Source organism: Geospiza fortis, unplaced genomic scaffold (assembly GCF_000277835.1).
Source record: "Geospiza fortis unplaced genomic scaffold, GeoFor_1.0 scaffold662, whole genome shotgun sequence".
Taxonomy (NCBI): domain Eukaryota; kingdom Metazoa; phylum Chordata; class Aves; order Passeriformes; family Thraupidae; genus Geospiza; species Geospiza fortis.
Window position 1 is genome coordinate 590,591 of NW_005054450.1, and position 16,286 is coordinate 606,876.

At 51.3% G+C, this 16,286-nt stretch overlaps 1 protein-coding gene across 1 annotated transcript in view; it reads right to left on the reverse strand.

Annotated features, from left to right (window-relative positions):
* Positions 1-16,286, reverse strand: part of SAMD11 (sterile alpha motif domain containing 11) — a 72,266-nt gene that overhangs the window by 46,092 nt on the left and 9,888 nt on the right. Inside the window, exons 2-3 of the mRNA XM_031062543.1 lie at positions 7,608-7,786; positions 4,909-4,959 (exon numbers count right to left, since the gene is read on the reverse strand). Coding sequence (XP_030918403.1) covers positions 4,909-4,959; positions 7,608-7,786 — 230 coding nt within the window. The remainder of the gene's footprint in view (positions 1-4,908; positions 4,960-7,607; positions 7,787-16,286) is intronic.

A 16,286-nucleotide genomic window follows, 5' to 3' on the forward strand; every position in this document is an offset into this window, starting at 1 on the left:
TAATAATAATTGTTATTATTATTATTGTTATTATTGTTGTTATTATTATTATTATTATTATTATTATTATTATTATTATTATTATTATTATTATTGCTAGTATTGTATATTATATTGAATTTGTATTCCATTTTTATTGCTCTGCCTTTTGGGTAACTTTTCACCTTCCCCACTGGTACAAAGCCCTGCGTGTCACAGTGTGTCCTTGTCAGACACGGATCTGCCAGAGAACAACTCCGCAGCCTCCCCCTCTCCAGCCAGGCACCTGCACCCCTGAGCTTCACCCAGCAGCACCCAGGCAGCGAAGGGGCAATGAGGAGAGGAAAAGAGGACGGTTAAACAAAGTTTTCCCAACTGGAGGGAGCAGAGAGGTCTGAAAACCCCAACCCTCCCCATGGGCAGCACAGCCCTAAATCTCCCTGCAGCCTGAGCCTGGAAAAACAAATTAATCATCCTGCAATGTCCCCAGCAAAATGCCCATAAAATTTCATTAATGCTCATGACAGTTCATAAAAATGATCAGTAGGGCTGGCAACTCCAAAATAAGGTGGAAATAAGTATGAAGATGTTTTCACTGTAAGCCTGCTTTGTCATTCAGCTCCCTGCAAGCTCATAAATAAAAAGAAGCTGGAATTGCAGCCCCCTGAGAGAGGGGAGGAGAGGGACCCCGGAGTGTGGGACCTGGCAGGGACACACCGGGATGTTCCTGCTCTGCAGGGACAGGGACGCGGGGCTGGCACAGCTGACGGGGCTCAGGGCTCCTCCAACACCCCAAATTCCCCTCGTTTTCTCCACCCACCAAGGGCAGCTGATGAAATATTAAAATAATATTAAAATAATGCAACGCGTGGAATAAAATAATGGGGAAAATGGAAAATAAAATAAGCAGCTTTGATTGGTGCTGGGCAGGAGGGGAGGGAGGATCCACAGGAATCCCTCACAGCACCCAGGACACTCCAAACCATGCCAACCCCAAAGCGCTGTGAGCGCAGACAATCTCCAGTTCCAGCCCTGCAAGTCTGGACCCAAAAGCAGGTTTGGTTTTTGTGGATTGGCTTTCTTTGAGGATTATGTGAGCTGAAAGGTATCAGGAATTCTTCCCAAGGCTGTCTGTGGCCTTCAGATGCTCAGGTTATCCCAAATCCTTTAGGACACCCTACAAAAAATCCATTACCCCCTGCCATGTACCAAAGATTTCAGCACACTGGGGATAAACATGGCCAGAACTATTCTTAAAAAACTGTTCCCTTTTCCTGTAAGAATCTACAGCTTTTCCCACCTTTATCTGAAACTCAATTTTAGCTTTAAATGCAAGTTAGGACTGGTTGATCAGCTCCCATTCCCCTCTAGCACCTGAATCTCTGCTAGTCCATAAACGCTCTCCCTTCCCTACCCCATCCCTGCAGCCAGATAAATCTTCCTGGGAGTGAGTGCAAGAGCACAAAGTGCTGCTAATGAAATGATGATGACATAATTAATTCAGATTAAGTCATACTTTTCAGCACTCCAAATTTCCCCCTTGTTTGGCCTTATCCCTGTAGGAAAGGGCAAAGCCACTCAGGTACCTCTGCTGTGCCTGATTCCCAAAAACCCAGGATGGGGATTGAAGAATTCCCCTGAGCAGCCACTGCCCAAACCCAGGGCAGGAAGGAGCTGGATGGGCTGAATTCAGCCTGATGTTAAAGAAATATGCTTTATTTAGGATATTTATTTAATAGGATATTTAAAGTCCTTTTCCTGCCATGGCTGACACATCTGTGGTGTCTCGCTGGGGACTTCTGAAGTCTTCCATAGAGTCAAGAATGAAATTGTCCCCAGAGTTGTGGGAACAGCTCTGCAGAGCTGGGATCTTCTCTTCCCTGACTTCATCTGATGGGCAAAACTCAACTTGTTCAGCTTTCCCAGCTGGGAGCAGCCAGGGAGTGCCAGAGGGGAGAGGCAGGTCCCTGTTTGGGGACGCTGCTGCTGTGCCCTGCCTGGCCCCGGGGCTCTCCCCTGCGCAGGGCTCAGGGCTCAGGTTCAGCCCCCAGCTGCTGAAAACTCCCCCTGACCTTCCAGTCTCCCTCTCAGGTCTAGGAGATTAGAAAGGAAAAGCTTACTAAAAAATAATAATAAATGAAAACAGGCAGCCCCAGAGGGATGCTGTGCCAGTGCTGGGAGGGCAGGGCAGAGCAGCAGTGCTGTGCCACTGATAATGTCCCCTGTGTCCCCTGTGTCACCCAGCAGAGCTCTGCTGAGTCAGGAGCAGCCTTGGCACCTCCAGCAGCAGCTGCTTTTCAATCCGCCCTGCTCTCCTCTCCACAGCACGGAGCTAAATCACTGCACTGCCCATTTTCTTTGCTTCCCCCATCTCCTTTCCCAGGTGTTTTTCTTCCCCCCGGGCTGATTTATGTCCTTTTTCCTCCTGCCTGCCTGTTCCATTCCCCTTCAGCAGCTGCACCCCCAGCAGGGCAGGTCTGTGATAGCACCGGAACCTCTCTGCGAAGCCCCCTCCCCTCAAGGACACGCCCACTCGCTGACAGGCCACGCCCATTTGCTGTAAGGTCACGCCCCCTCTAGGCCACGCCCATTCCATTTGAGGACACGCCCCCTTCCCTCAAAGCCACGCCCAGTCGCTGTCAGGCCACACCCCTCCCTTGAGGCCACGCCCACTCCATTTGAGGCCACGCGGCTGTCCTAAAAGCTGCCGTAAAGCGCGGCTGTTGCAAAAGGTGCCGTAAAGCGCAACTGTCGCAAAAGGTGCCGTAAAGCGCAACTGTCGCAAAAGGTGCCGTAAAGCGCAACTGTCGCAAAAGGTGCCGTAAAGCGCAACTGTCGCAAAAGGTGCCGTAAAGCGCAACTGTCGCAAAAGGTGCCGTAAAGCGCAACTGTCGCAAAAGGTGCCGTAAAGCGCAACTGTCGCAAAAGGTGCCGTAAAGCGCAACTGTCGCAAAAGGTGCCGTAAAGCGCAACTGTCGCAAAAGGTGCCGTAAAGCGCAACTGTCGCAAAAGGTGCCGTAAAGCGCAACTGTCGCAAAAGGTGCCGTAAAGCGCAACTGTCGCAAAAGGTGCCATAAAGCGCAACTGTCGTAAAGAGTCTTTTGGGACACAGTGGGATTTAAGCTGTTTAATAGATCTCCCACCAGGACATGGCTGCCGCGGGGCTGGTCGCGGCTTGCAGGGCGCTGCTGAAGCTCTGTGCTGCACGGGGCATCCCACAGCAGTCGCCCGTCCCGCCGTTCCCTTCCACGACCGCGGCCACAGCTCCGCCGTGCCGCCGCCCGCCCCTCCCTTTTGAGGCCACGCCCACTCGCTGCCAGGCCACGCCCCCTCCCCCCAAGGCCACGCCCACTCGCTGGAACTGAAATCTGCTTTACAGGGCTGGGTGCTGCCAATCTGGGCTGCTCAAACCCCAAATCCTTCCTCTGCCACGCAGCATAGCCAGGTTTTTGCCCTTTTGCATGGGCTGGATGGGCAGCTTTTGACAGCTGGACTCCTCAGGAAAAGCAAAACTTCTGTTCCCAAGAGGAATTACTGAGGTTTCTCCCAGGACACAGCTAAACTGAAGGGAACAGTCAAGCTGAGGAAGACCAGGAAATGCATTTGACGTAAAAACCAGACCATTATTTTATTCCACACACACTGCAAGCTCAGAATTATTTTTTTAAGACAGGGATTCTAATTTCCAAAGGTGTTGGCACCCTCAGCTGCCATTGTGCAGAATCACTGCTCACAGGGCCATTAATTAAGGCACTGTCAGCACTTCCATCCCAAACCTCTGCCTTTTAGGAGTTTATAACAGCCATAAAACTCTGCTCTGGGCTGAAATTTAGCATGGAAGGAATCCATCCTTTTGTATTTGAGAGTCCCAGCCGCCTGGAGCAGGCAGCCAGGGTTGGCAGTCTAAGGGCTGCCTTTCACAAACCTGTTTCTATGGGTGCTGAGCTGCTGCCCCGGCTCCTTGTGCTCGCTGCGGGCTGGGGCTTGTGCTCCTGACGCTGGAAAATTTGGGAATTGTGGGGATTTGTGGTTCAGAGGCACAGTTGGAAATACCAGTTAAATACCAGAGAATTCCTCTGCCCTCACTGCTCCCTCCTGCAGGATGAGTCCACATGGATTTCCCACCTTCATTCCCATGGCCAAGGTGGAATCCCTCTCCAGTTAAAGACATGGACACTGTCCTCTGCTCCACCTTGGCAATAATTTCCCTTTTTTCCATCTCTGACTGAACAGGTTCACACAAACATCACAAACCTCTTTTAGCAAAACTCCCAATTTCTCCCTGGCAGATCCCAGGGAGCAGATCCTGATTTCCCCAGCACCCAGGAGTGGAGGGAGCACCCCCAGACCCCCACCCTGCCCCCTCCTGCTCCGTTTTCTCCTCCCTGAGAAGTTTCGCAGCTGCTCAGATTTATTGTTCTCATTCCACAAACCAAGCCGTTTTCTACAACTCAAGGGCTGCATCCTGATCTGGAAATCCAGAACGAAAGAGACCTTTCAAAATGCCAGGTTTTAGTGCAAATTTCTAGATTTTTAAAGGATGAGAAGAGTTTGTGACTGCTGGCAGCACATGAAGATAATGCACCACGCCCAGGATATCAGGGGTCACAGAGGAATATTCAGTTTGCAACTGGAGAGCCTCAATTTATGAATTTCCACCTCCTTGGGACCAGAGTAAGCACAGCAAAATTGGGCTTTCTTTAGAAATCTCATCAATTCTCTCTTCCAGTGTAAAAGGGACTGTTTGCCCCACAACTTCCCCCAAAATAACAACAAAATAGAGGGTGTGTGGGAAGGGGAGGATGAGGAACAAAGGGAGGAAGAAATAAACCCCAGAACTGCCAGAAATGTTCATTTACATCCATCAGCACCCAGGAACAAATGAGAAACTCTCAGCCCAACACACAGAGAGGTGCCCAAAAACGGTACCTGCAAGAGCTCTCTCGGAAGGAGATGTTCAGATCCCAGTGGGTGTGAATCCTGCAACAAACAAACCAACCAAAACCAGAGCTCAGAGGCAGGGGCTGAGCACTCATCTGCTGCCCCTGACCTTGCTCCACCCTGGGGACCCCCAGAGCTCCTCAGCCCCAATTCCTGCCCCAATTCCAGCCCAAATTCCTGCCCTGTCCAGCTCCAATTCCAGCCCCAATTCCTGCCCTGTCCAGCCCCAATTCCAGCCCCAATTCCTGCCCTGTCCAGCTCCAATTCCAGCCCCAATTCCTGCCCTGTCCAGCCCCAATTCCAGCTCCAATTCCTGCCTTGCTCAGCCCCAATTCCAGCCCCAATTCCTGCCCTGCCCAGCCCCAATTCCTGCCCCAATTCCAGCTCCAGTTCCTGCCCTGTCCAGCCCCAATTCCAGCTCCAATTCCTGCCTTGCTCAGCCCCAATTCCAGCCCCATCCCAGTTTAACCCAGGTTTGCTGAGGCCTGGCCCAGCTCCCCACCCCAGTTTAACCCAGGTCTGGCCCAGTTCCCCACCCCAGTTTAACCCAGGCCTGGCCCAGTTCCCCATCCCAGTTTAACCCAGTTCTGCTCTCAGTGGGGGCCAGCAAAGCCCCCCAGCCCGGGGGGAGCACACAGCAGGTGAATTAAGGCAGGAGCAGATGGGGCACAGCCCCTGCAGGGCCCAGCTGTCGTGTCTGGGCTCTGGAGCCTTTGTGCTGCTCCTGCTGTCCCCAGAGCCACCCCAGGGCCATCATAAGGGGGTCAGGCTGCTGCTGCTGTCCCCAGGGCCATCAGGGGGGTCACTGCTCCCCACTGGAGGCCCTGGAGCAGCTGAGGTGTCCAGTCTCCCCCCATGGGGACAGGAGACCCCTGGGCTCCCCTGGCTGAGGGATGAATGCTCAGGGATGCTGGGGCTGCGAGCAGGAGATGCTCCCTGGGCACCAGGCACTGAATTCCTGGTTTTTCCCCAGTTCCTGCCCTCACAGGAATTCTACCTGCCCCACCTGCCCAGCTCTGCCCAGCACACTGCAGTGCAGCCCCCAGGAAAGGAAAAGAACAAGGGCACAAAATCAGGGAAAGGAAAAGAGCAAGGGCACAAAATCAGGGAAGGAAAAGAACAAGGGTAAAAAATCAAGGAAAGGAAAAGAACAAGGGCACAAAATCAGGGAGAGCTGAACCCAGCTGGGAGAATCCTGCTCCCCCAAGGAAATAAAATTAACCAAGGGGCACAAAGTGCAGGAGAGCACAGCCCTGGCAGGCTGGGGATCACTGCCTGGGAGCTGCCACACATTCCTCCTTCATTTCCCAACAAACCAGGCACAGCAATTACAGTAATTAAAGATTTCAGATAAGGGCACTTTGTGTTTGGGGGGCCCAGCATTATCAATTGCAGTTATCACGTTGTTCTCCCCCCTAATGAGACAATCCAGCACTAATTCTGCTGCATTAAAACACAATTAAAGGGGCAGGAGGAGCAGGGCAGCTCACCAAAGCTCCCTGGGAGGGTTCCCTGTGCTCCTGAGCAGCCCAGGTGCATCCCCAAACCCCTTTCCAAAACCCCTTTCCATTTCCAGCAGCACCCCTGGACAGCTGCAATGATAAAATTAATTACAGGAGGCTTTATGGGCTGCTCCTTCCCTGCTCCTTCCCTCAGCCGCTGAGGGTACCAGCATCTATCTGAGCAAGGGGGAACAGCTTCTGCACTGCCAGCCCAGGAGCACATAAACCACCAGAGAAGCAATTACAGCCTCAGCTGCCTCTGCTCTGCTTTTACAGGTTTGTCTCAGGAGCTGAGCCCTGCTGTGCATCACGGGGACGCGACAGCCCCGGGGGCTGAGGCACCATCCTTTGGGGCTGTGCTCTCTGGGCTCACAGACCCTCTGAAATTCCTGCTTTTCCAGAGGGCTGGGAGCACCTGGGATTGTGGAGCTGAACACTGAGGGCACTGAGGCCTCCCAGGAGAGCCCAGCTGAGGGTCACCAGTCACTCAAGGCAATCCCTTCTCCTCTTCCTCTAGGACTGCACAATCCCAGGAGGAATGTCCAGGGCACTGAGAAGAACAGGACCAAAATCCAGCAGCCCCTCCTCCCTGCTGCAGCTCCAGCACTGCTGCCCTGCTCCTGGTGGCTCTCAGGATGCTCTGAGACTTGGAACCAAACATAAAACCCAAAACCCCACACCCTGCAATCAAACACAGAGCCCCACACCTTGCATTAAAACCCAAAACCCCACACTTTGGTGCTCTGTAACCAAACAAAAAACCCATATCTTACAATCAAACACAGAGCCCCACACCTTGCTGCTCCCCAAACTCTGGTCCCCAGCACTGACCCCCCTTCAGCTTCAACTCCATCACAATTGGAGCACAACTGAGAGCAGGAGGCTCTCTCAGCATTGGGGCTCCCACAGCTCTGTGTTTCACACAGCTGGAGCCCACAGATGATCTCCTGGCCGTGCAATTCCCAAAGGCACAGAGCCCTGGCCAGGGAGTGAGAACCTGCAAACCCAGAGTGCAAACTCCAGATGGGAATAAGTGAAAATCGCCCAGCAGTGCCCTCTGTGAGCTGGGCTGTGCCCCTGGCAGGGGATTCCAGCACTCCAGCCCTGGAGGTGGCTCCCTGGGGCAGGGCTGCCTCCGCCCAGGTTCCCGTGTCCATTTCCCACCCCAGCCCAGCCTGCAGGTACCTTCTTTTCATGATACTGATGTGCAGATCCTCCTCCTGCTTCACCTGGGGCTGCAGCCCATTGCTCCTGTCGCTGTCCTGGCTGTCCTCGCTGGGGGACAGGAGGGAGCCCAGCTCCTTCTTGGGGACCCTGCTGGGGGGCAGGGGGACGCTCCTCTTCTCTGCCAGGCGGCCCCGGTTCTGCCAAGGGAGAGAGAAAACAACAGGATTTGGTGAGGAATCTCAGTATTTCCACAAACACCACACGAAAACTCGTTTATATCTGTCAGAAAGCTCTTCTTGACAAGCCACAGCTGCCACACATGGCTCACAAAGCATACATGGCTCACACTTTGTCACTTTGGTCACCTTCTAAAGGACTTTGCAGCTCAGGCATTTCTGTTTCTGATTTCTCCAGTCCTGACCAAGCCCTGCACATCCAGCCTCTCCCAGCCCTTCATCCCCAGCCTGCCCCTCATCCTCACCGAGAGGAAAGGAAGGAGGCAGCACAACCAGGCACCAGTCTCTGCCTCCAGAATATTTCCCACCAAATAAATAATTCCAGGTCACCACTCAATGAATGCTTTGCCAGCAGCCCAGGGAACTCCTGACCCGGGCTGGAAAGGGCCAGCTGCCAGCAGCAGGAACACCCTGCAAACCAGGGAGCTGCACTGCCACTGCCCCACAGAATCTGTCACTTCAGCCAATGAAATGGAACTGCATTTTATTTTTAATCCAAGTCCCAGTGGAATTGGGACAGGAACCCCAGCGAGGCCAAGAATTTGCTGCCACGAGAAAATATCAAAGCTGTTTGCAAGGTGATTCACGTGCCTGTGATTCAACCCCCAGAAATAATTATTACTGGATAAAAACCTGCAGGAGGAAGCAGCCCCTGTTCACAGGTAAGGCTGGGAAACACAGGGAGCAGCCAGGGAATGCTGGGGGAGCTCTGGGAGCAGGAGGATTCTAAATCTTTTCCATATGTGAAGGAAATCCTCAAGCCCAGACAGCATTTTCTCCGTCTTTTTATAGATAATAAAGATAGGGGAGAGGAAAGGGGGAGGTTCAGAGAGCCTGGGATATTTTTCTTTGCTTTCCCCAATAACAAACCTGGGGGAATGGCTTTAATTAGGGCATTACAGAGCAGTGGGGACACATCCCCTGCAGGACTGGCAGAGTCTGCACTCCCCTTCAGCTGGGATTAGTGCAAACACCTCACAGAGCGCCAGGATAATCCTGCCCTGCCCCCGGGGCCTTCATTAGCCCCGAGTGCTCCCAGCCCTCTGCTCCAGGGGCAAATCCAGCCCTGGGCTCTGCAGGAGCTGCATCCCAGCAGGGCTCATGGCCAGGAGGGGGTGGCCAGGCTCTCATCCCCGCTCCTGGCCAGGCTGAGGGATAGGCACATGAATCAACAGCTCCCAGGGCATCCCCTGCCAGCCCTGTGCCCTGGCACTGCCGGGTCTGTCCTCCCAGGGACACCAGTGTCACCTGGAACTGCTCCAGCACTGCAGGGACAGCGGGAGCAGGGGGGAACGGCCAGCAATTATTAAATAATTACATGAATAATAATATAAATAATACAATAAATCATAAATAAAACTAAAAATAATCAGAAAGAATAAATATAAATAATAAGAATAATACAAATAATAATTATAATGAATAAATATAAATAATAAACATAAATAGTAAAATTAATAATATAAATAATAAATATAATAACGATTTCAACTTTCCCAATAAAGCTGGCAAAAAGCAGAAGAATTCCCGGGCAAGCCAGTCAGGTTCTCTGCAGGGCAGAGCTGATGGAGGAGCCAGGACAGAGCAGGGGAGCCCTCCCAGCTTTTGGGGACTGCCACATCCCTCACCAGTGCCATGAAAAGGCTCTGCAGGCTCTGGCAGTGACTCCAGGAGGACAAAAGGACAGAAATGGGGCTCAGCCACACAGGTGGCACAGCTGGAACCAGGGGACAGCAGAGCCCAGCTCGTGTTTAGGCTGCTTTATCCTCAAGAGAAAAGAAAATCACCCTGGAGCACAACTGCCCTGAGAAATCCCAAGCAGCTCCCTCGGCCTCCTGGTGCTCCGGCTGCTGCTCCAAAGGCACCACCAGCACATTCCTGCCTTGTGCCTGCCCCTCATCCTCCTCCTGGGGGTTTTCCTGGTTATGGGGGCAGAGGATGATGTGTGCAGGCACAGAAATTGCGTCCTGCTGTGACTGAAGAGAATATGGAAGTTTTAACCCAAAAGGAAGCTGCCCAGGAGGGAAGGTGCAGCTCTTCCCATCAGCATTAACAACAGGGGTTTGGGAAGCCCTAAAGGAGCAGAGGGGAACATTTCCCCCTCAGAATCTCTCAGTGAGTTATAAACCCAAAGGATAATTGGTGAATAGAGCAAGAGCCACGCTTTTCTGGGGAAAGCCAAGTGGAATTTCCAGGCTCTGAGGGGAGGCAGGGCTAAGGTAGAAAATCTGTCAGGCCTCTGGAGCCACTTGTTCTCAAAGCCTCTTTGTGAGTGTCCTGTGCTCTGTGTTTGCTGTGCCTGCTCCCACATCAAAGGGCTCTGTCCCTTCACCTGGGGTGGCCCAGGAGGAAGCAGAGATGTGAGGCCAGCTCCTCAGGCAGTGTGGGTCACCCCTGATGGAGCCAGAGCCGCCTCACACCAGCTGAGAGGGGAACGCTGTGCTGGCTCCTAAATAAAGCAAAACTTCCGGATTTTCCCCTTTTTTCTCTCCTTGCCTGCTCCACCTCCCGGGTGAAGGGACAAGGAGCAGAGGGTGTGGATGCTTTCGGACATTTTCCCCTCTATTCCCAGTCCCTGCTGTGGCACCTCTGGAGCAGCAGAACCACAGGGGAGCAGCTCCCAGGGCCGGCCCTGTCCCACAGCACCTTCCTTGGCACCACACACAGAATGCTGCAAAACCACCACAGGAGGCCCATTTCCCTCTCCCCGGTGCCCTTTTCTGCAGGTTTACTCCTTTTGCCAGCCTCCTGTCCCTCCCACCCACGTTCCCCACACAAACCTCGGCCTGCAGCCCTGCGCTGCCATTTCCCTGCCACACCTGGGGGATTTCCCAGCAAATTGTATTACTTTATTTGGTCAATTGGCCTACAAATTGATTTTCCTGTACAAATAATGAACATTTATGGTTATTTTCCCCATAGACTGCTTTATTTCACGTGTAACAAAGACTGATTTCCTGCAGGTTTCAGACCTGAGCTGCAGTTCCTGTGACCCCTGGCTGATGGATGGCAAAGGGCTCCAAGCACAACTGGAGGGTTTGGGGCTTTTATTTTTACCCTGAGGTGGCTGCTGGAAGCAAATGCTGGTACCAGAGCAAGGCATTCGACAGAATAAATGGGAATAAATTGTTTTAAAAGAGAGTCAGTGCTGGGATCAGGCCAAGGAAATGCAGGGAAAGGAGCTGAGGACAGAGGGCAGAGCTGGAGTGGCCAAATCCCTGCTCAGCACAGCCCTGGGGACTGGGCACATCAAAAATCACCAGGAACACTCACCCAGCTGCCAAAGGTAAACCCTGCACCCCAAAAATCACCAGGAACACTCACCCAGCTGCCAAGGATAAACCCTGCGCCCCAAAAATCACCAGGAACACTCACCCAGCTGCCAAGGGTAAACCCTGCACCCCAAAAATCACCAGGAACACTCACCCAGCTGCAAAGGACAAACCCTGCACCCCAAAAATCACCAGGAACACTCACTCAGCTGCCAAGGACAAACCCTGCACCCCAAAAATCACCAGAACACTCACCCAGCTGGCTCAGCACATTGGGAGCCCCACCAGGTGACACCACACGATTTTACAACGTTTGTGTTTATAAATAACACTGGGAAATGAATGACCAATAAATGCAGTGGCTTCCCAAGGAGTACAGGGGAGGATGCAGGGGGTGTTGAAGGTAAACACAAAGAGAATATAAAAAAAAGTAATACTAGAGAGGTAAATAATTCATCAAAAGAGTGGAAAACAAGAAGCTGGAAGGGAAGAAAGGAAAAGGAGCAATGCCAGAGGGAAGAGTTTTCTGAGAAGGTGAAAAAAACCCCCAGTCTGACATGGGAGTGGAACCAGGACCAGAGTCAATTGGAGTAAAGCAGAGGGGAAGTTTGGAAGGCGGCACATTTAATCTGGAAATGGCCTCTCCCCTCTGGGCACTGAGCAATTCCAGGGTGGGAAACAGAGCTGGGTCTGCCACCATGGACAGAGCCCTTGCCAAGGTCTGCCCTGCTGCAGTGACAGCTCAGCAGAGCTGGGGATTCCTGAGGGAATTCCAGGAGCAAAAACCACCCAGAGCCCCCAGCCCTCACCTGTGACAAACACAGCAGAGCTGGGGATTCCTGAGGGAATTCAGAATTCCAGCAGAAATCCCACCCAGAGCCCCCAGCCCTCACCTGCTGCACACAAACCCACATTAACACACTGTGCCCACAACCTGGAGATGTCCTTAATTTTTGAACCAAAACCTGCTGCAGAGTTGGGTTTTGCTGCTGGCCGCTCTGCAGCTGCTTTAAACCCCAGCCCATGTGCAGAAAGCCAAGGAAACCAGACAATTTCAGAGTGAACACCCTGGGTCTGCCCTGCACCAGCCAAGCAGCCCAGGCTGGGGCTCCTTCCAGGCTGGAATGGTGTTTGGAAAGCCCCAGGATGGGGTTCCACCTGCATGAGCTCAGGTAAAACACACCTGGGCTGAGCAGGGGGGCTGTGAGACCACCTCCTCCCCATCACTGCTGCTCAGCAACCTCAGAACCCCAGTTTAACATCTACCTGCTGATTTCCCAGGCCTCTTGAAACAGCCCAGCCAAACAGGAGCTGTCCCAGTGACACTCTGGCCATCCTAATTCCCCTGAGCCGCAGCAGCCTCAGGCTCCTCCTGATCCTCTTGGGCTCTGCTAAGCAGCTCTGGGTCACCCCTGAGCACTGCAGGAGGCTGGCAAAGGGAAAGTGAAATCCCACCTGGGTGTGTTTTCCATCTCATCCTGCCAAGGATAAACCCTGCACCCCAAAATCACCAGGAACACTCACCCAGCTGCAAAGAATAAATCCCTGCACCCCAAAAAATCACCAGGAACACTCACCCAGCTGGCTCAGCACGTTGGGAGCCCCACCAGGTGACACCACACGATTTTACAACGTTTGTGTTTATAAATAACACTGGGAAATGAATCCAGGAATCTTTCTCAGGATTTCCCTCACTCCAGCTCAAAGCAGAAGTAAAATACCAATGTCAGAGCACAGCACAGCATGCTCTGCACTCCACAGGGTATGGAGTACCATACCAATAATAATTACTTTTATCTATTTAACAGGGTCATCTCTGCACAGGCAAAACCCAACTCAAACCCAGCACAAACCCAAATTCCAATGGAGAAACAGCCAAAGTAAGGGCTAAATCAAATCAGGGTCAAACTCTTACACCCCTTGGCTGTGGAGGCACCAGCTCAGGTCTGAGGCAGCTCCTGAGAAGCGAATGCCCCATTAAAATAAACAGGATGAGAAGGACAAATCCCTGCAGAGCCTCCAGAGGCTCAGCTGGATCTGCTCTCCCTGAGCTGCTGAGGCAGGTGAGCCCTGCCCAAACACAGCAGGAGCAAAGCAGCGCCAGGCACACCACTGCCTTTGTTTGGACACTGGGTGCCAGCTGGAACTGCAGGAAAATCCCCTCTGAAATCACATTTGGAGTCGGGAAGGTAAACAAAAGACAAGGGCAGGGTTGTAGAAACACAAATTAAAGGAATAATAACTGCAGGTTCTCCCACGCAGCCAGCCAAGGTGGGATTTGGGGGGAAGGAAATGCAGCCCCTTGGGAGGGCACTCGAGGCTGGCTGATCCCTGGGTGCTATTTACCCAGGCCAGGAGGGCAGCTGGGACAGGGACAGGGGAAGGCACCAGGACTGTGTTTGTGGGGACCCCTGTGGCAGGGAGGAGTGATAAACCTGACCCCATGCTCTCATAAGGCTCGTTTATTATTTTATGATACTATATTATAATAAAGAATACTATAGCAGAATATTAAAGAATATTAAAGAATAATATATTCAAGAATTAAAGAATACTACAGAATACAGAAATTATACTTACTGAATGCTAAAAAGAGAACAATGAAAACTCTTTCATTATTAGCTAATAATATAATTAATCAGCTAATAAGAAATCAGCTAATAATGATTCTGGAGAGTCCCCACACAGCTTGGCACAGTTTTGTTTTGGTACAGTTGGCACAAACCTGGCACAGTTTTCTTTCTGCTCTGTGAGAAAAAGCCAGCTCTGACCCAGCATGGACACGAAACACTTCTCATCCCACCAGTGATTTAGGACAGAAACTTCCAAAATTATTTGGGTTTAAATCAGCAAACTTGGGTACTTTGCTCTCGAAGACTTGCAGAATTCCTATCCAGGGAAGTTCTTGAGACTTCACTCAGATTTTTAATGAGCCTCAGAACAATGAGGAAATACAAGGTGAATGGGAAAACACAGCACTGTGACTGTATTTTAAAAAGCTTAAGCAGAATAATCCCAGTAATTTTATAACCCCCAGGAGAAATAATGAAATAGAGGAAACCGAAGAAGTAATAATAAATTAACAGAGGGTGATATAATTTATGCAAATTAAAGCTTGTTAATGGAAAATATGTTAAACCAATGTATCTTTTTTTGCTGGGACAATAGTGCCAACACAACGTGCTTGGATTTCTGCGAGGTGTTTGCTCTGACACCACAGAACTTTCTGAATGTGGAATCAGAGCCCTGCAGGGAGAACTGTGCCTGCCTGAACCCCCAGACAGCCTGGGCTGGGAAGCTGCCCCTGCCCAGGGGCTGCAAGGAGATTGAAGGGTTTTAAGATCCCTTCCAACCCAACCCAACCCACTCCAGGATCCTAAAAATGAGCAGCTGGTGCTGTTCTCCTGCTGGTCAGGGTGGGGTTGTCCCCAGCGCAGATCAGTTTCCTCTGCACACCCATTTCTCAGCCTCCTCCGTCCTTCCCTCTCTCTCTTTGCTCCATGTCAGAATTTCCTTACAAGATGGGGGAAAAAATGACTTTTTCCACTCCTGTTCCCATGGCTCGCCATGAGAAGCAGTGCAGGGCTTGGGGGGTCCCAGCACACCAGAATGACTCCCAGGATGGAAGTTTTGCAGCTCAAGGAAAAGCACAGCAACTTGGAGCCCATCATTTCAAATATCCTTTACACGCACCTTCTGCGGGTCCTGTAGTGATTTAAAGACAACAGCAGACACATCAAAGGCAGAACTAAATCCTCCCAAAGCAAGGATGATTTCTGCCCTCTGCACACGCCAGGGGACAGAAATGCTCCCCAGCCTTTGGAATTACTCCTAACTGAACTTCTGCCTGAGAAATCCATCACAGCAAGGTGAGACTTCAAAAAAAAACAACCCCCAGATCCACGCTGCTGATAGAAACCAGCCCAGATCCAGACCTGCACCAGCAGCTCATGAATTCCAAGCCAAAGATGTTGTAAGAAATCACACTGCTAACGCAGGAATTAGAGAATGAATTGGATTTTAATTCAGAATTAAAAGCATTCTGCAGAGGAGCTGTGAGAGCTGAACTGGCCCCTGTGCCTGCAACAAAAAAATCCCTCTGAATAAATGAAGCCCTGCTCTGGCAGGGCCAGCACAGCCTGAGGGGAACCAGGACACCCCAAATCCTCCATGCTCTGCTGGGTGCCCTGTGCTGCACAGAGGGTTCTGGTGCCAGCCCTGCCAGTGTGAGGATGAGGAGGAGCCAGCAGCTGGGCTGATGGAAATGCTGCTGGCTGTGATCAAAGGCTCCCTGCTCTCAGGTTTAACTGGAGATGTGAGCACGATGTTATCAGTCCCTGTGCAGCCAGGCAGGGCTCAGGTGCCAAGAGTTTGAACCCACAAGGAGCAAAAAACTGCCCAGTTTTTGGGGTTTTTTTGTATTTTCATGTATTTTTGTATTTCCGTGTATTTTTCCATTAATTTTCCACGAATTTTCCATTATTTTTTCCATGATTTTTCCATGAATTTTTCCATGAATTTTCCCATGTATTTTCCCATGTATTTCCCCATGTATTTCCCCATGTATTTTTGCATTTTCATGTATTTTCATTTTTTCTCTTTAACTCTAGAACACTGTAATAGCTGAGAGTGATGCTGTGCAGTGTTTAAGTAACCCCAGAGCTGTAAATTCCAGTGCACTGAATCATCCCTGAAGAACCCTGCAGTGCCTTCCTCTGCAAGGGCACCTTAGGGTTAAGTGGGTAAATCACAAGGGGGAAATAAAGGAGGAATTGATATTATTTGTCCCCTCTGGGAGAGGAAAAGAAAATAAAATTTTAAAAAGGCAGGTTTGTGTGGCTCACCCCGTGCCACAGAAAAAGAGATCTCAAGAACCGCAGCTGTGACGAGCAGCAGGGAAAGTTATTGATCTGAAAGAATTCATTTTTATTATAAGGGCTGGTACTTTTACTTATTTAATAAAGGCCTGGCGTCAAATCACTGAGAATTCCAGGATTATCTAATTCCATCTAATCTCATTCAATCACCGATGCTCCCAGTGTAGCAGAAAGGAATGTTTGCCCTTTCCTGTCTCCAGGGGCCATCTCTGGTTGCCCTGGCAACCCAGCAGCAGCAGCAGCTCCATCCCCAGCCACGGCACCTCTCCCACCCCGCTGGGATAAAGCGGGATAAAGGAAGGGCTGGGCAGG